Raw genomic sequence first — 23,443 nt, forward strand, 5'->3', positions numbered from 1 at the left:
TATAGTGAAAGCTGTTGCCCTGTAAGAAATTGTTCTGTGAGAATCATACAATCTGTGGGTTGGAAGGGACCTTTTAAGGTCATCTAGTCCAACCCCCCTGCAGTGAACAGGGACATCTTCAACTACAGCAGGTTGCTCAAGGCCTCTCTCCACTCGGATTTGTCTCTCACATCTCCCTCGGTGATCGCTTTTCCTGCGCTGTCGGCAGGTCCTCCCTCTCGTCTCCAGGGCCATTCCGCAGTGCTCGGGCGTTCCTTCCCTCGGGCTCTTCCTCTGCAGCCGCCTCAGCACCTCCCGTGTCATGCCTGCCCTCCCTCTCCCGCACTGACCCGACACCGCGCCAGGGCACCCCGCCTGCCCGCCTTTCCCTCAAGGGAGGCGGCAGCAAGGGGTTCTTCTGTATGGGGACGGACTGTGGCGGAGGTCGCAGGATCTGGATGCTCCCGAGACCACTGCTCTAATCCAATATGGTTGCTTTTGCGGCTGCTCTCCCTGCGCGCGGGTCAGGCACCGAGGGAGCCGAGTAAGCAAGAAGCAGCAAGGAAGCTTCTGGGCGGGTTATCCTCTCAGTGCAGCCCGCTGGTTCGCATCTGTCTCTGCAGACGCAAAGTCCGATTGCTCGCGGTTTGAGGCAGGCTCGCCCGCACGCCAGGGCCGAAAGAGGGCAGTAACTCTAACGACAGGCGGGGCGCCATGGCCCCGCAGACCTCCCCCCTCCCCCCACCAGCGGTCCCACCGCCGCGCACGGCGGCGCATGCGCGGTCCCCTCCCCGCGCCCAGCAGCGAGAACGGGCAGTGGCGGGGAAGGCAGCGCGGGCGATGGTGGGCGGGGCTTTCCTCAGGGACATTACAACTCGTCGAGGTTTGCAGCGGCGCCATTTTGAATTGGCTGAGGGTCGGAGGTGGGGGTTGCTGAACCGGGCTCCGCGTCCCCCGAGAAAACCAGCGAGAAAGGAGCGAGGTCTGAATATGGCAGCGAATAGGAACTTGAAGCAAGTACGGATCGAGAATAGCTCCCCAGCGGCGCCGCTGGGCATGGTGGGGGGCGGCGGCGGCGGCGGCAACCTGAAGGGATTGCGGGGCCTAGAAACGGAGAGTGAGGCAGCGGCGGCCATGGCGCTGGTGCCGGGCAAAGAAGGTGGAGATGAAGAGCAGGACGTTGGGTTCACCATCGATATCAAAAGCTTTCTTAAACCTGGCGAGAAGAGCTACACGCAGCGCTGCCGGCTGTTCGTGGGGAATCTGCCTACTGATATTACCGAGGAAGATTTCAAGCGCCTCTTCGAGCGCTACGGGGAGCCTAGTGAGGTCTTCATCAATCGGGACCGTGGCTTTGGCTTCATTCGCCTGGTGAGGATTCGCGCGAGCCTCTGTGGCTGCCCGCTTAACCCAGGGGGTGCCTCTGCCAGCGGGAGAGCCCTATCCTTTGCTCCCCCCACCCCGTTCCTTGTCGGGCGGGTGTAAAAAAAAAGACAGTAGCTGCCCCTCAGTCTCTTTCCATGCTGCTAGCGCTGTTCTCTCAGCTTTCTCTTCCTTCTCCCCCCTCCCCTCTTCGCCTCCATACATCCAAGCCAGAGACCTGCATTGTGCGCGGCATTCCGAGCCCGTCGCGTTTAGGTTCCCACCTCGCTACGCGGTACTCCGTTGGTTTCAGGGGCCCCTCCACCAGTTAACCGTCTACGTACTGATACCACGGGTCTCCTGCAGCCTGGTACTCTTTAGTGAATGGAAGATGTGGTTGTGCCATCCGTTTTGTTCGTGTAATACGTGTAGAAAGGCTTTCCTTATTTAACTGGGAGAATTTATCATATTTGAGGACTAGAAAAAATCCTTCTTTGTGCAGAGGCAAATTTCGGCCTGTGCAGTTCATTATGAGGATAGGTCTGGTCTATGAAAACACACTTAATTTTAAAGACTGGACAGGATTGTTTCGAAATAGCACTGCTCACGCATCGTGAAAACGAAACATATAATTCAAAATTGCAAAGAAATGGGAATTTGAGTTGTTTAGATTACTTGTGTCCAGATAAAACTAGATTTTTACTGATGATACAATATTCGATCGAATATGCTCAAGTGAGCATGCAAAAAAGGAATAACCTGAAAAGCTTATGTCAGTGTATTTAAATGTCAATATGATGTGCAGGATTAGTTTTCATGACTACCATGTCTGGAGCGCACTGATTTATATCATTCTGGGAATAGCCTTAGAGTGCTTTGGGTGTCTCTAGTTACGATTTTTCCATATATTTTGCTGGTTGATTTTTTTCTTTTTGGTTGTTCTCTTAAAGATAAGTGCTTGTGGCATTCTGCCATACATCTTTTACCCCGGGAATCCCCCAGCTTGCAATAGCAATTTTCTGGAGGAAGTGTGATATATTTACATGTAATTACTCAATTTTTTATGCGGTATAGATTAGATATAGCTTTTAGCTGAACTTCCCTTTTCCCTTATGTTTAGGGAATATGTTATTTATTAACAATTTATCTAGTCAGTTGAACTGTGGAGAAAATGGCTACGATCTAAAGAATAATTTCTTTAAATGTAAGGGATTGCAGGTATCAAACTCGGTGAAAATTTCTGAATGAGAAAAAAGGCAGTTATTGGTGCAGACTGTCTTGTGGATGTGGGTGCAGAAAGCCCATAAATATGAGAAGAATGAGTACATGAGCAAAGAAGGTAATTTCATAATTTGTTGATGAAATTCGAATTGGACATCCATTGAGAGTTCATCCAACAGTGGTAATGAGCAAGTCTGATGTTTTGTTTTTGAGTAAGTGAAAATTAAAACCCAAACCACTTCAGATCTTGCAGTGTAATCTTTAAAAATACTGTTTCCTACTATATGGAACTAGGGATGCAGAATATAAACATTTGAGTAGGTAAATTTGAAAAAGCAACAAGTTTTCAACTCTGCTGAAAGCCTTTACAGAGCAGCACAAATGTATCTATCATAATGAGAATTTGTTAAGTCCTCTGATGTGCAACACATTTTTTCGTGTATGTTGTTTTTTAGAACAAATCGTAGGGGATGACAAATGCATATTTTTTTTCACTCAATGGACAGACACTTTGGGTTTTTTTGGGAGAGAGAGGGGGAGGAACTTGAATGACCCTCATGCTAATGTGCTTAAGGGAAAAAAAAAAGCTACTTTTCTGGGGTGGGGGAGCCACAAAAGTGATATTTGTTGTCTTTGAAAATAAAATATATGCAATATTTTATATCTTGACAAAGGAATCTAGGACACTGGCTGAAATAGCAAAGGCAGAACTTGATGGTACTATTTTGAAGAGCAGACCACTTCGAATTCGATTTGCTACACATGGAGCTGCCCTAACGGTCAAGAATCTTTCACCTGTGGTTTCTAATGAGCTGCTGGAACAAGCATTCTCTCAATTTGGGCCAGTGGAAAGAGCTGTTGTCGTAGTAGATGATCGTGGCAGAGCTACAGGAAAAGGTTTTGTAGAATTTGCAGCTAAACCTCCAGCACGGAAAGCTCTAGAAAGATGCAGTGATGGGGCATTCTTGCTAACAACGTAAGTTCACAGGCTTTTGTTTGAATTTGTGTGAGTATGTATTTCTGATGTGGAAAAAAAAACCCCACCTGCATTCATGAGTATTCCCTAGTTCTTATTTTATTTTCAAATTATGAAGGCATGAGATGACAAGATTAAGGATTTTTACGTGAGTAGCCTAGATAGTTGTTTGCTTTTTTTTGTGTGTGTGTGATGAAAACCATCTTTTTCTGGTTACTGTTTATAAGGCTTGTAATTACCATATGAGAGTCTGATAGCAACATTTTGCTTTTCCATATAGTAGGGCTTTTTCTAGTTACACTTTCTTTTTATTGATTGCACTCTTCCCGATCGCAGTAGCAATGTGACAAAATAATATTCCTGTTTTTTTGCAAAATGGCACACTACATTGCTCATATTTCTGTAAAGTCAGGAAGGTCTTCCTGTGTTTATTTCTATCTTAAAAGTTTTATTTTATTTGTGGCTTAAAAGGGCAGAAATACTTTTTTTGGTGGAAATGAAGAGTTAGATTCTGCAGAAGTTACGACAACCATCTCTGGAAAACTTTCCATTTCAAGGGCATGCAAGCTTGCAAATTACAGTACTTCTGTCTTGCATCTCTTACATCTGTACTTGCTGAAGAGATTTAACTGCTGTGCTTTAAGACATTCGCTAGTTACATTTTCAAATGCTTTCTCAAAGACCATGAAATGATAGATAAAAATTTTTTTTACTTCTATTTTTCTGATTCTCATTTGGGAAAATAAGGCTGTGATTCCACAGCAGAAGCTTCCATTCCACAGATGGAAGCTTGCTGCCATCAACTTGGGGAACTTGTAGTTCTTTTTCTGTTCCTGCCCTGATCAATTATCTGCTTGAGAACTTTCTGATGCTTCCATAAGCCATTTGTGTTTGCTAAAACAACAGAAAAGTATTCAGCTGTTTTTATTGTGTGTGGTTTTGGCTGTTTAAGGACATGAAGGTGTTTGCCAGCATGGGTGCTATGAATATCAGGTCTAGCAGAGCATAAGGCAGGAGAAAATGTTGCCAGGAGGAGATGGCAGGTGGGGAAAGGCTCTGGAGCTCCTCTTTCTCATGATAATCTTATGAATCTTGTGTGCCACTGAACTGACCTGGTAGCTACGTAGTAAATTCAATCTGAATATGTCTTTACTGTTATCAGTAGGTGTCAACAATTTGTTCTTATCCCCTGGGTTTTCTTGGCATTAATGTTTGAATGGAAGCCTGGTGAGTCGAACCAGGGAGCTAATCTAGTTCAGTGTTACATGAATGCTATTCTTGGCATGAGAGACGTGGCAGGGAAAAAGAAGCTAGGGTATAGAATCATAGAATAGTTTGGGTTGGAAGGAACTGTTTAAAGGTCATCTAGTCCAACCCCCCTGCAATGAGCAGGGACATCTTCAGCTAGAGCAGATTGCTCAGAGCCTGGCCAACCTGACCTTGAATGTTTCCAGGGATGAGGCATCTACCACCTCTCTGGGCAACCTGTGTCAGTGGTTCACCAACTGAGGGAGGCTATTCTTGTTTTACCAGCTGGATAGTTTCATTGGATTGAAATGACCACCTAACCATGGCCTGAGTGAATAAAAAACACTTGATCTTTATCTTGCTTAGGTGGCTGACATGGTCCCTAATGCACACTGTAAAGATAACTAGCAGGAGTCTGCTGACATGATACTTTGATGTTTTGCTTTAGAATCTAAAATTTTCCTTTTTTAGCTGAAAACTCTTTGCCTGATCAGAAGAAAATATTTCAGTTCATGGGCTAAATATATCCAAACTAGGCATTTGAAACTTTAGAGATTTATAATTGTTGTTTTAAATCATAACTTGTTAACACAATTCAGTTGCATTGAAGTAACAGAACTGACAGCAATTGTCATGCGGGTAACATGAGGAGAAACAGTTGCCGAGTTGTATTCTGTGATTCTAGACTTCATGTTTTTAATCTGTACTTGCCCAAAGTTTTTTTTCCAGCTGTTGATGTTGTTAAAATACTTTTTTTTTTTTTTGTGAAAAGATCTGAGAAGTGAATTAAAGGTGTGGAACACAATAAATAAGCACTGGTGTTTTGAAAATAGTGTCTCTAGCTCTGTTTATATGGCTTTCAGACGTGTATTATAGGCTGTGCTCCCAAGAGTGAAGCAGAGAGCTTTTTACACAATTCAGGATCCTTATACTGCTATCCTTGGCAGTACTGGCTAATATGTGCCTCTGATTACTATAGATAATGAGAATTCAAGGAAGATATTTTCAAAGATAAATTAGGTTTCTGATTTGTGAGAGAATGGTTCAAAGAATGGGTTTTAAATAACTTAAGCAGTAGTGTTTTTCTAATTATCACTGGAATATTAATGCCAAATTACCAAGCTGTTTTCAGTTGCAGAGTAACTTTCAAACACAACTTATAAAATTCTGTGGAAATATGAATAGGTTGTGTTGCTCTGTTTTGGGTTTGATGCTTTCCCAGTATAATCATGGCCCCTGTGTTGCCTCACTTATGAAAACAAAAAGGTAGTCCCTTCCTAAATATTTTGTAATTGTTTGTAGGTAGTTTTGAGGTTTTTTTAATCTTTAAATATGTCATAACAAACAGAACTACATCAAGTAAATTGTGCTTTCTAGGTGGAATAGCTGGTTTTGGGTATAGAAACAATTAATTTCAAAGATAATTCTTAAAATCAGGATTCATTGGAATTACACGATTTAAGAAGAATTTGCATGACACAGTAATTATAGCATATTTCTGGAGTATTTACTCAAAATACTAAGATAACTTTTAACTTCTTAATTTATGATTCAGTTATTCAATTGAAACTGTCTTCCAGAACACCTCGACCTGTTGTTGTAGAACCAATGGAACAATTTGATGATGAAGATGGGCTCCCAGAGAAGCTAATGCAAAAAACACAACAGTATCACAAGTAAGTTGTGTTTAGCTTTATTTTATGAAACATGAGTTATGTTACTTAGTTAGCGTGGTTAACATATGCTAATTTTTATTTTTGTGTTTGTGTAACAGGAAGTAGTGTTTTTTATGTTGTGCTATTAAAGGATTAAATAGGACCTTGCCAAGATTTTCTAATCATAGTAAAATTCAGACTTGACTTGTTGAACATTCTTTGCATTTACTAAAGTGGATAAATTCCTGGCCTACACTGAAATCAGTTGGAGCTTGTTGCCAGCCAAGCTATAGTCTTTTATGGATGATGGGTGTGGTCTAATCCTGCAGAGATTTGTATACCCACTGATTTTTTTGTTCTCTCCATAGTACCTAAACTGTTTGTAAAGTCAGCGGGATGTAAATCCTTGCAGCTTCCAGGGTTCAGATAAAACTTTGAGCATGACATGAGAAAGTGAGTCTTGATCATGAGGTGGAAGAGAAGTCATGTAATCTGATAATATTAATTTTTAATATTGAAATTTGATTGTCATTTAGATATCATGTTACTTGAAACTAAAATGCTTATTCTGGGAAGGCTGTAGAATACCACTTATTTTTAAAAATGTTTCACTATTAGTTACAATATTAGTGCTAGAATGTGAAATAAAATCTTGGTGCCTCTTAATGTTTAGAGATTCTGGCTAATACTCTGACCTGTCTAGTAAGCTTTGATATTTATTTAAATAACTGGTTTTATGAATTGACTGCTTGCTTTAGAAGGCTGAACACAGTTAATCTAGTGTTGCAGCATAGTATTTTGTACTGATGTAAATATGAATTTTTACCTTAAAATTATATGAATTGAATAGATCTTTATTTGGACAATTTCACTGATCATATTACTTGTCTTAACAGCTGAAGTAAACTTTGACTGGTTTGGAATGTAGTCATCTGACAGATTGATTTAAAGTCAGATCTACACTTGAAGTGATTGTTTATAAATTCCTTGGCCATTGCAGCTGTTGATCTAAATGTGTCCTTCTGTACATTTTAACCGCAAAATTTTTATTAGGGAAAGAGAACAGCCTCCACGTTTTGCTCAGCCTGGAACATTTGAGTTTGAGTATGCTTCACGGTGGAAGGCTCTTGATGAGATGGAAAAGCAACAGCGTGAACAGGTTGACAGGAACATTAGAGAAGCCAAAGAGAAACTAGAGGCAGAAATGGAAGCAGCTAGACATGAGCATCAGCTAATGCTGATGAGGCAAGGTAAAGTCAGATAATGTACTGTAAAATAAATTTGTTTTGTCTCAGGTTTTCTTTGTGTAGCATATTGAGCTGTGTGTTAAACTTAAGAGATTTTTCCAGATGCTATTTAATTAAATGCATTGAATTGAGAAGAAGGAAGTAATATTTCTCCTTACACATATTCCGTGATGATTTGCAGAGATGGCTTAAGAAACTGAGAAAGGGGTGATTATCTAGGTCTGTTTTCTTCACTTTCAAAATTTGTCTAGTGTAAGTAGTTTATGGAAAGAAATGGAATGGTAGTTATTCACGCACATCAGTAAAATTATTTTCTATTTTTGGTGTTGCTTATGGTACCAGATAGGACTAAGTACTGTTTTGGGCCATGGGGAGGAAAAAATAAAAATGATAGCTTGTGCTTCTTTTGGCTGTTTTGTGCACCTCTGGTATGATTTTAAATGTTAATGTTGCTAATGTGACTTTTTCATTTGGAATGCAACTCAAAATAGCTCACAGTTGCCATGAATTTAATTTGCTCTTGAAATCTTAAGATCATGTATCCCTCTTCTGTAATTGTTTGGACACCTTGTCTTCTGCCAGTGTTAGGTGGGGAAAAAAGTCCTCTAGCAATTGCTTTCAAGCCCTATCTTTAAGAACAGAGCTGGCTGGAGCTTGTGTTTCTCAGGCAGAGGAGTATCTGGTACTTTCTGCTTGTTAGCCTTCTCCCTAAAACACGTTTTTCTCAAAATGCTGTGGACGTACATCACTGCTTTCCAGTTCAGAACTACTACTGGATGTTAGTTCCCCTCTGTATGACTGCTAAATTGCAAGACTTGAGTGAATGAAGTTTAAATATATTGCAAATCTGTTGGAAAGGATCTCAAGGTTTGTTGCATGAATGAAACACTGAAGTATTTTCTTTTTTAAAACATCTTAATTTAAGGGAGATCATGGCTACCTAAAAAAATTCTTATCCCTAAGTGTTAGATCATAAGACAGTACGATAACTAGCTTGATAGGCTGAACAAGAGTGCCTTATCATTTTAAGGGGAGTTGAACTTCTTGAGACTCTTTAGTGGATGCATTTCAAAACTTAAACCCAGATAACTCACACAAGCTGTCTGCTGCAATTATTTGGCTTTACTTAATGCTTACTCTTAAGAAAGGACATTTTTATTGATAGTACAACTTCTCTGTGTGAGACTGGTTTGTCTTAATTTTTTTCTGCTGACTGGAATGACATGTTGAAAACATCCATATGAGCTGAATTAGAGTATTCACTAGGTTGCTGGGATTAAGGTACCTAAATGCTTGGATGTATTGAATGTAAACACACAATCTTTTAAAATCTGTTTTAAAACACTTCCATAACTGGCAAAGAGATTGAAAGGATCGCATTTCATTTTTCATATAGATACTGCAACTAAAGATTACTGTAACAAAAGTTTACTTAGCCTGTCTTTTTTTAAATAGGCATGCTTGCTTTTAGTGTGAAACCATACTGTTTATATAAAGATCTTATACTGAAATACAGTGCATAATACAGTAAAAAACAGAAATGCCAGATAGTTAATGTAAGACCTGAAATTACAACAGTTTTTTGGTTTATTTTCTAAGCAAAAAATGTTAAAGCATTTGGTTTGCATGTAAGCATAGGTATATTTTACAGGTGACGAATGTGAATGTTAATGTGATATAACAATGCCTACAATGTACAGTACAGCCCCTCCTCTTCAATTAGACATAGATTTTTAAGTTTGTGTGACACTGATATTGGTAAAGATAGTTCAGCACTGAACATACAGTTGGATAAATTTACCATTGACTAATTGTTAATATTTGACAGTGCTAATGATCCAGTTTTAGAACTTACACTCTTTTTTTTAGAATTTATCCACCTGTTGCCTGTAGTTGGCAGCAAGGTTAGGGATTACTTTTTCCTAAATTGCCATGCCTTACTGAGACAAGAAGGCAGTGGCCTGTTAGGTCTTGATGGTAAAACATGGGAGAACAGTTTAAGTATGTTTTGTGGATATTAGAGTTTCTTTTAAGAATGCTGAGAAGAAAAAAATAGTCCTTTTTTGAATATCTATTAAGCTCCACTTCTATATGGAAAAGGAAAAGAATTACTCCTCCTGTTAAGGAGCCACTAGAATATGAATGCTTTTGGTGCTAATGTTCTAGGAAGGAAACATGCTTTTTGTTAGTGTGGGAAGAGGGTTTTTTCCTTCCCCATTTGGTTAGCAGAGTACTTCTCTCTTGTACCAAATAACTTGGAATTTTTTTCAGACTTAGATTTCTGCTTATGCACATGCAGATGTTTAATTTGCCAAACTGTTAGGGGTTAGTAAACATTCCTTCTGTTTTAATCTTATCAATTCTCCAGCTTAAGTGTAGTGTGTGTGAAAGTAAGGTGTGTTTTTCCCTCTTGTATTTATTTTCAGACATTAGCTGCTTTTAAATCTTACTGGTCTGAACAGTATCTCTGGATATAAGCTCAGACTATGCTAAGAATATTAATTTATATTAACGAGATTGCATCACAGTTTCTTTTTTTTTAAGGAAGATACAGTGAAACTTTTGAGGCATCCAAACCTAGAATTAATGTGTTTGTATACCTGATGCACAAACCACAGATGTAAAGGTGTATTGAAATAGTTATTCTGAGATATGAAATACAGTGTATTAATTGTCAGGAGCAAAAAAGAGGATAGAAAGGGTGAACTTTAACTGAAGTCCGTGTACTCCTGCAGGTGAAGGTTTCATAGAAATTGCTTTATGAGAGCTAGTAGGACTTGAACATGTTGGCATAAGTACTCAGGTTTTCATGCTGTGGTATTAGTACTGAAGGTAGACTTCATTCTTTTGATATGTGTAATTTTTCACTTTAAGTGTCACGTTTTGACAGATTGAGTCAGGAGTAATTTGTAAAGCAGAATACGTGTTTCCATGTGTAAGTAAATTGGCATGATGTTTCTGATCTACATATTGGTGGTACGCTTCAGACTTTTGTAAATATTCCCTCATAATGGTAGTTAAATAGTTTGTGGAAATAATGGAAAATGTGACTGAATTTGACCAGAAGCTTAATTCTTTACCAGTTAGGTGGAAGCTGGGCTTCTCCATTTTTAGAACCTGGAAAATCATCAGCATGAAACAACTTAAGCTTTTTTGGACTTGGTATTCCTGCTTGTAGGATTACTCTGAGGTGAGAGTATAATTCCACCTTCTGCCCTCTGCTTTGCAGAAGGTTGAGGATAAAATGAAGACTTTGCCCTTTTTTAAGCACAAGAAGGTGCAGAAGCTAATACTAATGCTTTCTGTCTTTTTTTTCTTTCACAGCTGCTTTAGTGCAGTTTTTTTCTATTCAGAGAAAGGGCTTGTGTCCAACATAATGTCACTCCAGAATTACCATCATTGCAGATCTTTTAATATGAATAGCTCTGTGCACAGCCTGAACTTCCAGATCTATATTTTCATCTGGCTAGTAAGGCTTTGTGCCAATATTCTGCCATTGTCAAATGGTACTGGATCATAAATTGGTATGCTGAACTTTAAAATACTGCAGGAGAGGCAGTAATCAGAACTAAGCTGTGGAAAAAAATTGAGAGGACACTGGGAAAAGTAGGACCTTAACAATAAAGGGGAGTAAATGATAAATTTGTAGCAATTAGTGGTAGAGAGAAAGTAGGAAATCCTGTGCCAGTGTATTAACACAAGAAAAAGGGAATGCTGCATAAATTTAAAAAACAAAGATAGGACAAAGAAACAACTTTTCCAATAGTGGACAACACTGAGCATAGAATGGGTCAATTCTTGATCTCAGTAATACTCTGAAACAACATAAAGGTTACTTGTAAAAGAAAAAAGTGCGATTGTAGTGCTCCCTCGGTATCAGGGTAACAGTGTCCAAGCCTGTTATTGCAAGCAGTGTTGGAAAGAAGCAACCCTTAGATTTTGTGTTTTGAGTGAATCTTCAGTGTAATCATGTCCTATTGAAGTGTGAAATGTATTAGTTTTGCAGAAGAGATTGGAAAAAGCGAACCTGTAAAGTGTGCTTGAGAAAGGACTTCTAATGTCAATAAGGATGCTGTGAGAGTAAAACTCTGATCATAGAATGTCTGACATTGTTTCCCTTAGAAGAAGTTTTTTGGGTGTTGATGGATGCGTGCTGCAGGGTTGCAGGGGGACTCAGTGACATTGGACTCAGGACTCTGCTCACACTTCCCAGCATACTCCAAAAGCCAGTGATCTGCATAGAATCATAGAGTAGTTTGGGTTGGAAGGCACCTAGTCCGATCCCCCTGCAGTGAATAGGGACATCTTCAACTAGAGCAGGTTGCTCAGAGCCCTGTTCAACCTGACCTGGAATGTTTTCAGCCATGGCACCATCTACCATCTCTCCGGGCAACCTGTGCCAGTGTTTCACCACCCTCATTGTCAACAATTTCTTCCTTACATCTAGTCTAAATCTACCCTCTTTTAGTTTAAAACTGTTATCCCTGTCCTATCGCAACAGGCCCTGCTAAAAAATCTGTCCCCATCTTTCTTATAAATCCCCTTTAAGTACTGACAGGCTGCAATAAGGTCTCCCTGGAACCTTCTTTTCTTCAGGCTGAACAACCCCAACTCTTTCAGCCTTAATCTTCTTTGTTAGAAAAGAATACAAATGCATGATATTTTAGTGAAATGTACTGGTTGTTGTAATTGTTTTTTAATATTGAAGTAAAAGGTTATGTTGTAATAATATACTCTGATGAAAGTTTGAGGGAAGTGATTTGCATAGCTAAAAAGATGCTTTAATTAGAATAGTGAGGAAATGCATAGAGAAATGTGTGGAGTAGTTGAACTGAAGCATAAAAGACATATTATAGGTGGTGCAGTGGAATGTTCCTCATGGTATCTGTAAATACTGTCATGTGGCCAATATCCTATGGAGATAGAAAAGGCAAACAACTGCTTTCTAACAAAAGGTGGAATTAATATTCATTGAGGAAAGCATAAATTTCCAGGCAAAAATCAATAATGTGACTGGTCAGAAACTAGTACAGTGAAAGTAATTACTATTAGTTGAGCACTGTTTTTTTAAGAGTATTTTAAGAGGATACAGCTGTTCCTTTCTGGTAGTGTTAAAGATTAAGTCATTTATAAGTTGCTATAAACTGAGTCATGTGATAAATCTCTCTGGAGGCTCAGATTACATGCACCTGAAATTCATACCACTTTTTTCTGATGTGTGCCATACAGTGGTCTGCAATAGGTAGTGCAGAGTATAAGCCCATATATATTGTACTAGTTTTCTTGCTAGTGTGAATTTAGCAGTATGTGACATTATGAGACAATTGATGCCTTGCCCTAGATGTTAAACTAGAATGTCATTTAAGTGATGGAGAGGTTTTTTTCCTCCTTTTCTTTGTTTGAGGACTTCAGATTTCTGTTTCCATAAACTGCTTCGGAGGCTTTGCCAGTCTTGTGTCTTTCCATGTTTGCGAGTTGTAGATCCAGTGTGGTTTTTCATATACTAGACTTAGCTTTATGGGAGGAAACTAGTTAAATACATTGAGAGAATTCTGTAAAAATTGAATGTTAGAACTGTAATCTTACAGTAATAGCAATGTTTTGTGTTGCCATGTTGCTGATAGGCAGCTTTTATCTTTATTACATTTTTAATCCTGTTAGATCTCATGCGACGCCAAGAAGAATTGAGGCGTTTGGAAGAACTTCGAAATCAAGAACTTCAAAAACGCAAGCAGATACAATTGAGGTATTTTGTCTTCTACTGTGCAAAGGTGTGCATGCAGCTGCTGTAGGTCTGTGTGAATTTAGATACTCCAGCTTCTAGAGCATGCTTTTGACATCAAATAAAAATGTTTCTGCTGCTAAAAAGTTGCTTTTCAAAAGCATAGTGTGTGATGTTTCTGTTCATGTTCTTGAACAGAAAAGTAATCACTTATGCTAATATAAAAGAATAGTTTTAAGTATTTATTGATTTTTTCATTTATTTCAGCTCTATTAGTTCTGTTGTAAATTTCTGACACGTTAAAAATGTGTCTTTTGTCAGTCTTGAAATGTCTTAATCCATAGTGACTTGTTAAAAATGGGGGTATTTTAACCTGCTTACCCATAAGTAGCCAGAATAATAGCTATAGAATGTACTGGTATTGTAATGTGTAAAAAAAAAAACAAACCCCAAAACAAACCAACAAAAAAAACTAAACAAAAAAACCCCCAAAACTTAATAATTTTCGAACCCATCAGTTTCCTGATTAGTGCCTTAACTATATAAAAAATTAATTACCATTTCTTCTATATGCTTGATCTTATCTCTTGAGACTGAGTATAAGCGTGAACAGATCAAGAATTTAAGTTGACATAGTTTTTGAAAAATATTCCAGACATGAAGAAGAACATCGACGTCGTGAAGAAGAGATGATGCGTCAGAGGGAACAGGAGGAATTACGGCGACAGCAGGAGGGAGGATTTAAGCCAAATTTCATGGACAATGTAAGTAAAATTCTATGACAAAAGTCAAAATTAGAATTTTTTTTATTGTAATGTTTTTTTATACATTAGCTATTGACCTTCCACCTTCTTGTTCACTGTATTTCCTTCAGTATTCCATCGTTCTCATGAGGGGAGTGGTACAAATTTAGTAGTGTAGTTATTCTCTTGTACGATGGCATCACTGTTACTTCTCCTACAGGCTGGTGATGTAACATTTCAGTTAAGTGAAAGTGTTCAGATAATAATGTGCCTTTTTTATTTGGGGAAATTATTTTTTCCAATAAAATAATAGAATTTTTCTAAGTGGGAGGTCATGGGAATAAATGATGTTTTCATGAGAAGGTGTCCTGGTCTGACTGAAGGTTTAAATTTTAAACCAGTTCAGGCTGTTAAGCTTGTTTGAATTGTTTGGTTTGGTTTATGCTTAACCTATTAAGAATAATATACTTCAGAAACAAAATGGGTGGTGTTAACTAAGCACTCTCCCCTTTGACCCTACTGTAAAACTAGGATGAGGAAACCTCAACATCTTTACTAAATGAGACCAAAAGATTATAAAGGTGGGGAAAAAAATGGTCCTCTGCTATAATTTCTACATTATTTATATTAGTAATTTAGGTGTGTTCTGCCTCTGAAGACTCATCCTGCAGGACTAGCAAAATGGTGGTATCAGAGGAGTCAGCTTCTCATTTTTCATGATCTGTTTTGGTCAAGGGTATGATTTTTTTTTTTCTACCAACCAAAGCAGTTAAATGAATGCAACCTGTATTGTGAATGTGTTAGTTTCATGCGAGGAATGCGTTAGTTTCATGTTAGAAGGATACCTTTTAATATTACAGCTATTCTTAGTGAGGAAGCAATGAATAAGTGATCCACACAATGCTCTTCTACGTTATTATAACAACTGTAGTCTGCAGGAGGGAATTCTGCTCCTTGGTACATAAATCAAAAATAAACCACTGGTTTCTCAGATACTTTCTGATTATGTGTTTCGTGGAAGACATGCTTATTTTACATTCTATACTATAACATTTTCTGTAGGTTCGAGAAGATGGTATTATGTATATTCTGAGACATCCTAAGAGAAGTTAGAAGATAAAAAATGTCCTGTTCTCAGCAGGACATCTTTTTTTCTGTCCACTGCCCCTTAGTGTTTTTAGTAAAGATGGGGAGGAAGCAAAATTGTTCCTCTGTTACTAACAGCTATTAGTTAATTCTGCTGATTGTGTGTTGAGAAACTTGCAGCAGAAAATAATCATTTATTTCCATATGTGCTCACACTAAAAAAGGCATGCTGAAAGCAGTTTTATTCTTTGGGGTGATGAAGATCAAGAATTCAAAACTCGTAACGTCCTTTAGTGTGTTCCCATGTATTGTTAAACATACTTTGTGAAATAGCACATAGCAATTGTCTGATGTAATTAGAAGTAGCACTTACCGATTGTGACTTTTGTAGTGCCAAATAAGAAACTTCATCTTGCCTTAATATCTTCATGTAGCATCTTCTGGGGTATCCTGATTTTCTGACCCTGTAAGCTACCTGTCAGAATCCTTTGGTGGCTGATCTGTGAGACCCGTGCTACTCACTGCAGAGTGCTGCAGAAACGGGAAGCTGGGGAGCCAACCCACACACTTGAGATGGCAGTAGCTCCCTCAGATTTCATTGCTGTTAGGAGATTGTGGCCCATACCCTGCAGCTTGGGCTGCTGGGAAAACTGGATAATGTTGGCCACCGCAAGCTCTGCTGGTTTTCTTCTTGCAACTTTCTTGAGTTAGTATTATTTAGCCCCTGTGCTTGAATTGCTTGCCACAGTTTGGCCATCCTCGTGCTTACCTGCATCTTTAAATTCTGAAGCCTGTGTGAATAGAAACTGTTCAAGTTGGTGTGCTGGACATGGGAAAAATGTAGCGTGAGAATGGAAGAGGAATGGTTAAAATGGAAAGCACTTCAATCACTATGCATAGTTTTTGTGACTTTTAGATGATGATATTTTCTTGGGGGAAAGGTAAATGTGGCATAATACTTTGGAATAGTGTAGCTTTCCCAACTGGGTTGCAATACTTGAATTGTGTGTTCATCTGGAACTAATTAATACACTGCAAGAATACGTGGATATAGTGGTGCAGTGACAACCCTATCAAAAGCATTATATGTTATACAAGGGAATATATAGTACAGGTGGTGTTTTTTTAGTATCATGTGACGTTAAAGTGGCATTAACAATAATTAAAAAACCCCATTTTCTCTAGTCTTCAGACTATTCTTTAGTATTGTGGTTACGTGTTGACATATGTTTTACTTCCAATGTCCTTTGGACTGTAAAAGAGGAAGAATTGAAACAAAATTAGAATTGATGTATGTGCTTTCTTTAGCAGCTGTTTTGAATAAGGGCAGTTATGTAACTAAGCATGGCCTATCATTTTATAGATGTTCATTATAACATATCTTTAGGTAACTGTACTTAAGTTGTGTAGTATGAATGGGAGTTTGGAAAAGCCTTTGCATTTTGCAGCAGAGAAGAATTGTAAACCATTGCTGGAGATAGCAACATGATACATCCAGTCTTTTTTCAATTTAATAGAATTTCTTATACAACTGAATTTTTTTGATTTATTCTTACTAATACTTGTTTACTGTGAACAGACTCCAGCTGGTAATTACTTCTAGTCTCAGATTACCACTGTACATACACTGAAGAAAGTTATTCTCTGTTTTAAGAGTTTGAAAGTTACCTCTTGGTGGATATTGCATTTTATGATACTGGTGGATAGTTTTTACCGTATCAGGTCTTGATAAACTCTTTTGGCGTAATCCTTATAACGTATTAAAGTCTTCTGCCAACTGTGTATTTAAAAGGAAAATAATAATTGTTTCTAATCCTTGTTTTTGTTTCTTAAAAGCTTCGAAAAGTAAGCTTCCTTCACTTATATCCTATTCCTTTTTACTGTTCAGTATAAAAGAAGGACATAAATGGTAAGTGCAATGACAACCTCTCATGTAAGGCTGCAGTATTAGGCTTTCCTGTTTAAAATTTCTTTCTGTATCCTTTCCCTAACTTGCTAAACTTTGATTTTTTCAGTATGAGTACTTTTGAAAAATGTCTTGCAGTCAAGTTTGATGCAGTTACCAGTTACTTGGTTTAGTTACAAATGATAAAAATATTTTTTGTGTGGGCATTTCTCTTCCTGAAGCATTCTTGTTCATGGTGATGTTGTATGTTAAAAATCTGATTGCATTGATTTTAAATCTAGTGGGCAGACTAGTGATACTTAAGCAATTTATTAGTCTAGTTGTGTGATCTCTAGTAGATAAGTTATTGATAAACACTTTTGTATTTGTTATGGTTTTTCCCTTGCTTTCTAAAAGTTGGTTAATTGCTGTTACAGCTCAATATATATGCATACTAATTTCATGATAGCTTATTCAGGAAACTTGTTTTTCTGTAATGTTTTGCTTATTTTTACTTTGCATACATATTTCTGACTAAAAGAGGAGCTTGCTGATGGTGACTGGAGACAATATTTTATTTTTCACCAGCACAAATATTTAAATAGTACTTCTAAGTGCTAGTAATACATTCATTATTCAAACTGTGCAATGGTTACTATGCTATTGTGAATGGCTTACATAAATTTACATTGTCAAATCTTCATCAGAGCTTTTTCACCAAATAATTCCAGTTCCAGGAACTACTTTTATTCACGTCACCAACTTAGAAGAGTGAAAGGAGACTTGATTTGGATTTAGTGTATTAAAATAGTTTTAATGTGTCTACAAAAGAGACCAAGATACGTAGGAGTTGTAGTCTTAGTTTTATGGTGCACAGACTTAATTCTGTAGTAACACTGCAAAATAGTGTCAAGCGGGCATTGTACTTAACGAAACAGTAGCTGTGATACTGGCCTGCAGTTTACAGCTCTTCCAACTGATGGTTTAAAGAGGGATTGAATTTGAGGTTTCTGGGTGTCCTTGTCCTCTTCCCTCCAAGGAGACTCCGCCTTCTTCAAGTGTAACTTGCGTATGTAGGGAACTACTTCTTGTGAGTTCATGAGTTTCAACTTCTGAATACTTGCTGTTCTTTCATGTGAGACTGTACATTAAATACTTAGCTTTTTAAAACTCTTAGTCTTTTCAAAAACTGTCTAGATGTTGTTTTGCTTTCCTTTATGTTTTCTTACACAGAAGCTGCTCAAGTATGTTGTGTAAGTATCAGCCTAAAGTGGCAGCTGCTAAAGCACTGGCGATTGCCTCAGCAGCAGAGGTTGTAGTGGGCTTGAATCAAAAGATGTAGACAGATGAAAGCAAGGGAGTAAAAAAGCACATCCCAAAGCAACAACAAAGTTCATAGCTTCAGGAATGCCAGAAACTTGATTGAAACAACTGCACTTAGCCTTTGTTGTAGGAGTTTTGTCCTTCTTTGGAGCGATTTATACATCTAGCTTCCCATTTCTTTATTATTTAGAGCCTACTGAGGTATATCTTATCCCTCACTTCTGCATTCACTTGCAAGTTAAGTAGTAGATATTTTTGAAAGAAGACTATCAGTTCGATTTCCTTGGACTTCTGTAATTCAGGAAATAGTTTTTTGTACTTCTTGGCTCTTAGGTGACTAGAACTGCCTTTTTTTTCCCCCCCGTCTTCTGATTCTATTATGCTCAAAAGCCCCAGTTATGTAAGAACTTCGAATTTTCACTGCAGGAATTTTTCCTACCTTATTCAAAACTGAACTAAGCTGAGGCAGATTTCCAGTAATAAATAAATTAATGAACATTTTGAGGAATTGTCTCAAATTTGATCTGTTTCTACTAGTAACAAATTTTGGTTATTTTACCCTGACAGCCTAGTGTACTTAATGAAGCTGAGGGTGGTGAAGTTTTGTGAGGTTGTGTGAATATAGTCTCTGTTTCTTAACAAACTGCTTTAAAGCTAAGCTGCTTTATAAAAGCTGTTTTGTAGAGTTTAGCTGGGAGAGATAAATTACTTCGTTACTGCAATCCAGCATACGTACTCATGGAAGAAGTAGTTACTGTTTGACACCTTAAAAGCCTTTTAAGGTAAAACTAGCTCAGAGAAAGGCAGATCATTAAATGTAGAACTGAAAAGAAAAAAACCAAACCCAATGTGACAACATTCCTGCTTTCTTGGCAGTGGTTTTACTTCAGTGATCAAGTTTCTTCCAGTGCATCAAGCAACATAGGCTAGGCCTTTGAGCAAGCAGTTTATAAATATGCAATTTGTGGTTTTGTGGGTGGGCTTAGGTTTGGCAGTAGCACTATTTTTTTTTTTTCCCCCAGGATTGGAGTAATATGTATCAGTATATGCTTAAATCTTGCATTTCTTGTGTCCCTCAAACAGTGTTTTCGATATTAAATTTGGTGATTTAGGTAAGGATAATTCCTTAACAGGCCTTAAAATGTTCACATTTTATTATTTTCAGAAACTAAAAAAATTATTTTCTGCCCTTAATTATACTGCCAGGTATCAAAACTGTCTTAACTGTCATACCTGCTTTTAGTCTGAAAAGACATTGCATAAAAATCGATGCAGAACTTCAGCCATCTTTTTGTAGCATATTGGGTGTCTCTACACATAAATTGAAGCTATTTGTGGAATAAGATACCGTTCGGTTGTAACTGTTTCATTACTCTTTTAGGGCGGTTCATAATTGACTTTCTAGATTATGTTTTTATGTATATCAAGGTTGCTACGGTGGTAATTTTTCAGTAATGCAACAACTAATCATTACAATGTTGCATTTAATTTATAACTTCATATTTCAGTGTGTGTGAACTGTGAATATTGAGGATAATGTGATAAGTTTTCCTTGAGTTATGTTATAGATATTTAGGAGACTAAAATCTTTTACTCTGTTGCCATCATCTTCTAATGTTTGCACAAAATGCTTTAGAACATAATACTGTTTACTTCATGTGAACTTGCAAAAACAGAACAAGTGACCATTCATAAGTAATTTTTGTCTCTTAATGTGCTGTCCAAAGTGCATAAATCTCAAATACAAATTTAGGTGTTGCAGTACTACTTGTAAGCATTCCCAGGTTTGTTTTCCTCTATAGTAATTGATAAGGAATTTTTTGTCTGTGTTTTTTAGATTGTTTGGTTTTGTTTATAATTTAATTTTCTTTCAGTAAGACTAATGGATCAAGAAACTAAAAGAACGCTTTTCTAAGGATACTTCATATGCAATAGCAAAATGACATCTGTCTTTGCCAGTCGTAGTGTTTGATGAGGCCTCAGATTTAGCAGATGCCCTTTTTGTTCAAATATTAATGAAAAGACTTCAAATGCATCTGGTATGCTTGTTTATAGAATGCTCCATTTGTGTACTTAGCTTCTTCGAGTATTTAATTGATTTTACAGATAAAAATGAAAAATCTATTAAAGAGCAGATGTCATAAATCTATATTCCATATTTTTAACATAATTTATGAAAATTGTTGCTGCTCACAAGGTAAAAAAAAATAAAAATCTACTTACCTAACTTAAGTTCCTCACATATTGAGTTCTTCTGGTTTCCATTTTCTGACAAGCAAGAATGAGGCTTTTATTAATAATTTTTAAAAATCCTTTGTTAATGTAATTGTTTGATAAATGCCCTACATATTTGAAGAAACCAAAATTAATGTTGCCTTAATAATTTTCATTTTTTCTTCCTCAGCTACTGGAGTTAAGTTTGACTTGGAGTTTGTACATGTATTTACCCAGACTAAGAAGAAATTAACTTTCAGTTTCAGTTGGCTACTTGGTACCCATTTTGGAATCATTCTCCTGTCTAAATCCTGAGTTCTCACTTGGTGGCATTGACACCTGCAGCCAAAATAAGTTCCTCTGCTTAGAAAAGTTTGTCTTTATTCCAAAGGGTCTGTATTTAAAGAAAGAATAAAACACCCAAGAAGCAGTGAGTGAGTCTGTAGAAATTGTATTTTTGATGTGAGGAAACCTATTAGTGGATCTGTTGCTTAATGTGAGGAAAGTTTATTTATAGATCTGGTTTCTCTCTCAAGAGGCAGTGCTTTCTGAGTATTTTTTTTCTTAGTGTGAGCAGTAGGCCACTGACCTTTTGCTTAGCATCTGACGTTTTGCTTCAGTAGCTCTCACTGAGCGAGAGTGGTAATGCAGTAAAATGAGACATAGAAATTAACTTGTCTTAATGAGGTTGCCTGTCTTTTTATACCAGGCTAAATGCTATTTTTACTTAAAATATTTAGGATTTTTCTCATTGATTATTTTACAAGCCACTTTTCTGTAGTGTAGGCATCGGGTGGGTTTATCTCATTACCAGAGCTGATGCTTGTTTGCTTATTTTGGGTTAATAAATCTTCCATGAGGAATATAGAATTTAAGTCTGATATTTGTGTCTTCCATCAAGTCTTTTTTTAGTTTCCACTTTAATTTGCCAGAGGTTAGGTGTTATTTTTGATGAATTAGCATTTTTAATAAGTAGTGGTTTTTGGAAAAAAAGATGAGATGAGGTTCTGTAGAACTATTTTGTAACAGTTCAAATAAGTAGTTTAATATCTTGGTTAATAGAAACTAACATTTAAAGAGGCAATTAAATTTATTTAAGGTTTACCATTTAAAGATGTTTTTCCCAAACATTACGATTTCCTGGAGTGGCTAATGGCTCACTAATTTAGGCTTAGCATTGTGTAGGATGAAAGAGTATTTGCATTAGCTTTGTTTTGTATATGACTTGAAGCACACTGCTTTTACTAGTGTGCTGAATGCAGTTTTGTTGATATACTTGTGACAGTTTAGCTGATGTCTTTTCTAAATGTATTAATACCAAAGATCTGAAAAAGGCAATATAATGTTGAAATTAGGTTCCTCAAGCTTGTTTCTCTTCTGTATATGGTGCTGGTTTTTATAATCCTTCTAAAATTTTATTTACTTGTGGAGTCCTTGTATTTGTTGCCCCCAGCCTTTTCTGAATTATTAAACATTTGTTTATCTATAGGGAAACTTGTATGTTCTTTAGGTAAGAACTAGCTATTTTTGTTTGTCCTTATTCATTGTGATTCCCATTGTGTCCCTAACATGATTCTGATCTTCGGGTCTGTAGTACATAAAATGGTAGGATTTTTTTTAGGTATCTTCTGATGAAAGCAGACACTGTAGCTTAAGAGTTACGATGCGTGGACTTAGGTCAGACGATTTAACTAGAAAACATTTTTTTTAAAATCCATTTGGATTTGTTCAGATGACCAGTTTCTTAAACTTTTGATTAAAGTACTAGAATTGCCTGGTACAATGTATATTGTTTTACTCAGTCAGAACTCTGTTTATTCAAATGATAAGTGTCTGTCTTCATTCAAGCCTACCTCATCTTGCTCCTGTTTCACAATAAATGACCTGCAGGTTGTATAAAAGTACTAGCTGGAAAACAATGGAGCCTGGTTTCATGCCAGGAAGTTTCATTGATGCTTCTTTGTTCATGTTTTGTATGTTTAAGTGCTGTATGTGTGGACGGACCAGATGTTGGGGAAATCTTAAACATTGAACTATTCTGATTGTAAGAAACATTCATAATGTATAAAAGACTGCATATGTATGTTAGAAGCTTCTCCTACAGGACCTCTTCGTAGTGATGAAAATATACTTCGATCTTGGTTTAAAACTTTGGCTTTCAGCTGCCTTTTGGCAAATACTTGTACATTCTAATCGCTTGGTAACTCAGATCAGTTGTTGGATAGCAACTACAATTGGACTCTTTTTTTGTGTTACAATTTAGTCAGCATGCATTACATCTACTCGGTGAGGGAAAATTGCTAATACAACAGTCTGGAAGAGTCATGTTTAGTGTACTGTGGCTATAACTAGTGCTGCTTTTAAAGTGTTTTAAGTTGGTTTTGCAATGTTATATTTGACATTCCAATTAAGTTGTTAGATTTTTACATAACACTTCATGATAAAGGATGTTCTTGGCTGGTTAATTTTTCTTCTAAGTAAACATTGATGATATTCAGTTCATCTCATCCTTGATGTTGCAGGTGGGGAAAACTGTTGTTTTGAATCAGCCCAGTGTTCACTCTTTTTGAACATTTGCTTAGATTTGTTTAATGTGCAAGGAAAATGTAACATTTGGGAAATCTAAAATGCAGCATTGTTTTATAACACCCAATTTTCAGTTAAGTATTTTAGTGTATTTCTGCATGATGGTATAGTTAGCCCAGGCTTTCTTACCAGTTAAACAGCCCTTCAACTCCACACCCACCAGGATGAATTGTGGAGTGCATCTTAAATTAAATCA

General features: G+C 37.3%; 1 protein-coding gene across 1 annotated transcript in view; it reads left to right on the forward strand.

Moving 5' to 3' along the window:
• Positions 1 to 969: 969 nt before the first annotated feature.
• The window catches only part of PSPC1 (paraspeckle component 1), a gene marked incomplete at both ends in the record, with an annotated part of 39,719 nt that continues 17,245 nt past the window's right edge, over positions 970 to 23,443 (forward strand). Inside the window, 6 exons of the mRNA XM_082002844.1 lie at positions 970 to 1,350; positions 3,237 to 3,538; positions 6,367 to 6,462; positions 7,495 to 7,691; positions 13,350 to 13,434; positions 14,066 to 14,174. Coding sequence (XP_081858970.1) covers positions 970 to 1,350; positions 3,237 to 3,538; positions 6,367 to 6,462; positions 7,495 to 7,691; positions 13,350 to 13,434; positions 14,066 to 14,174 — 1,170 coding nt within the window. The remainder of the gene's footprint in view (positions 1,351 to 3,236; positions 3,539 to 6,366; positions 6,463 to 7,494; positions 7,692 to 13,349; positions 13,435 to 14,065; positions 14,175 to 23,443) is intronic.

The sequence above is a fragment of the Phaethon aethereus genome (assembly GCF_964289735.1).
Source record: "Phaethon aethereus genome assembly, chromosome: 1".
Taxonomy (NCBI): Eukaryota; Metazoa; Chordata; class Aves; order Phaethontiformes; family Phaethontidae; genus Phaethon; species Phaethon aethereus.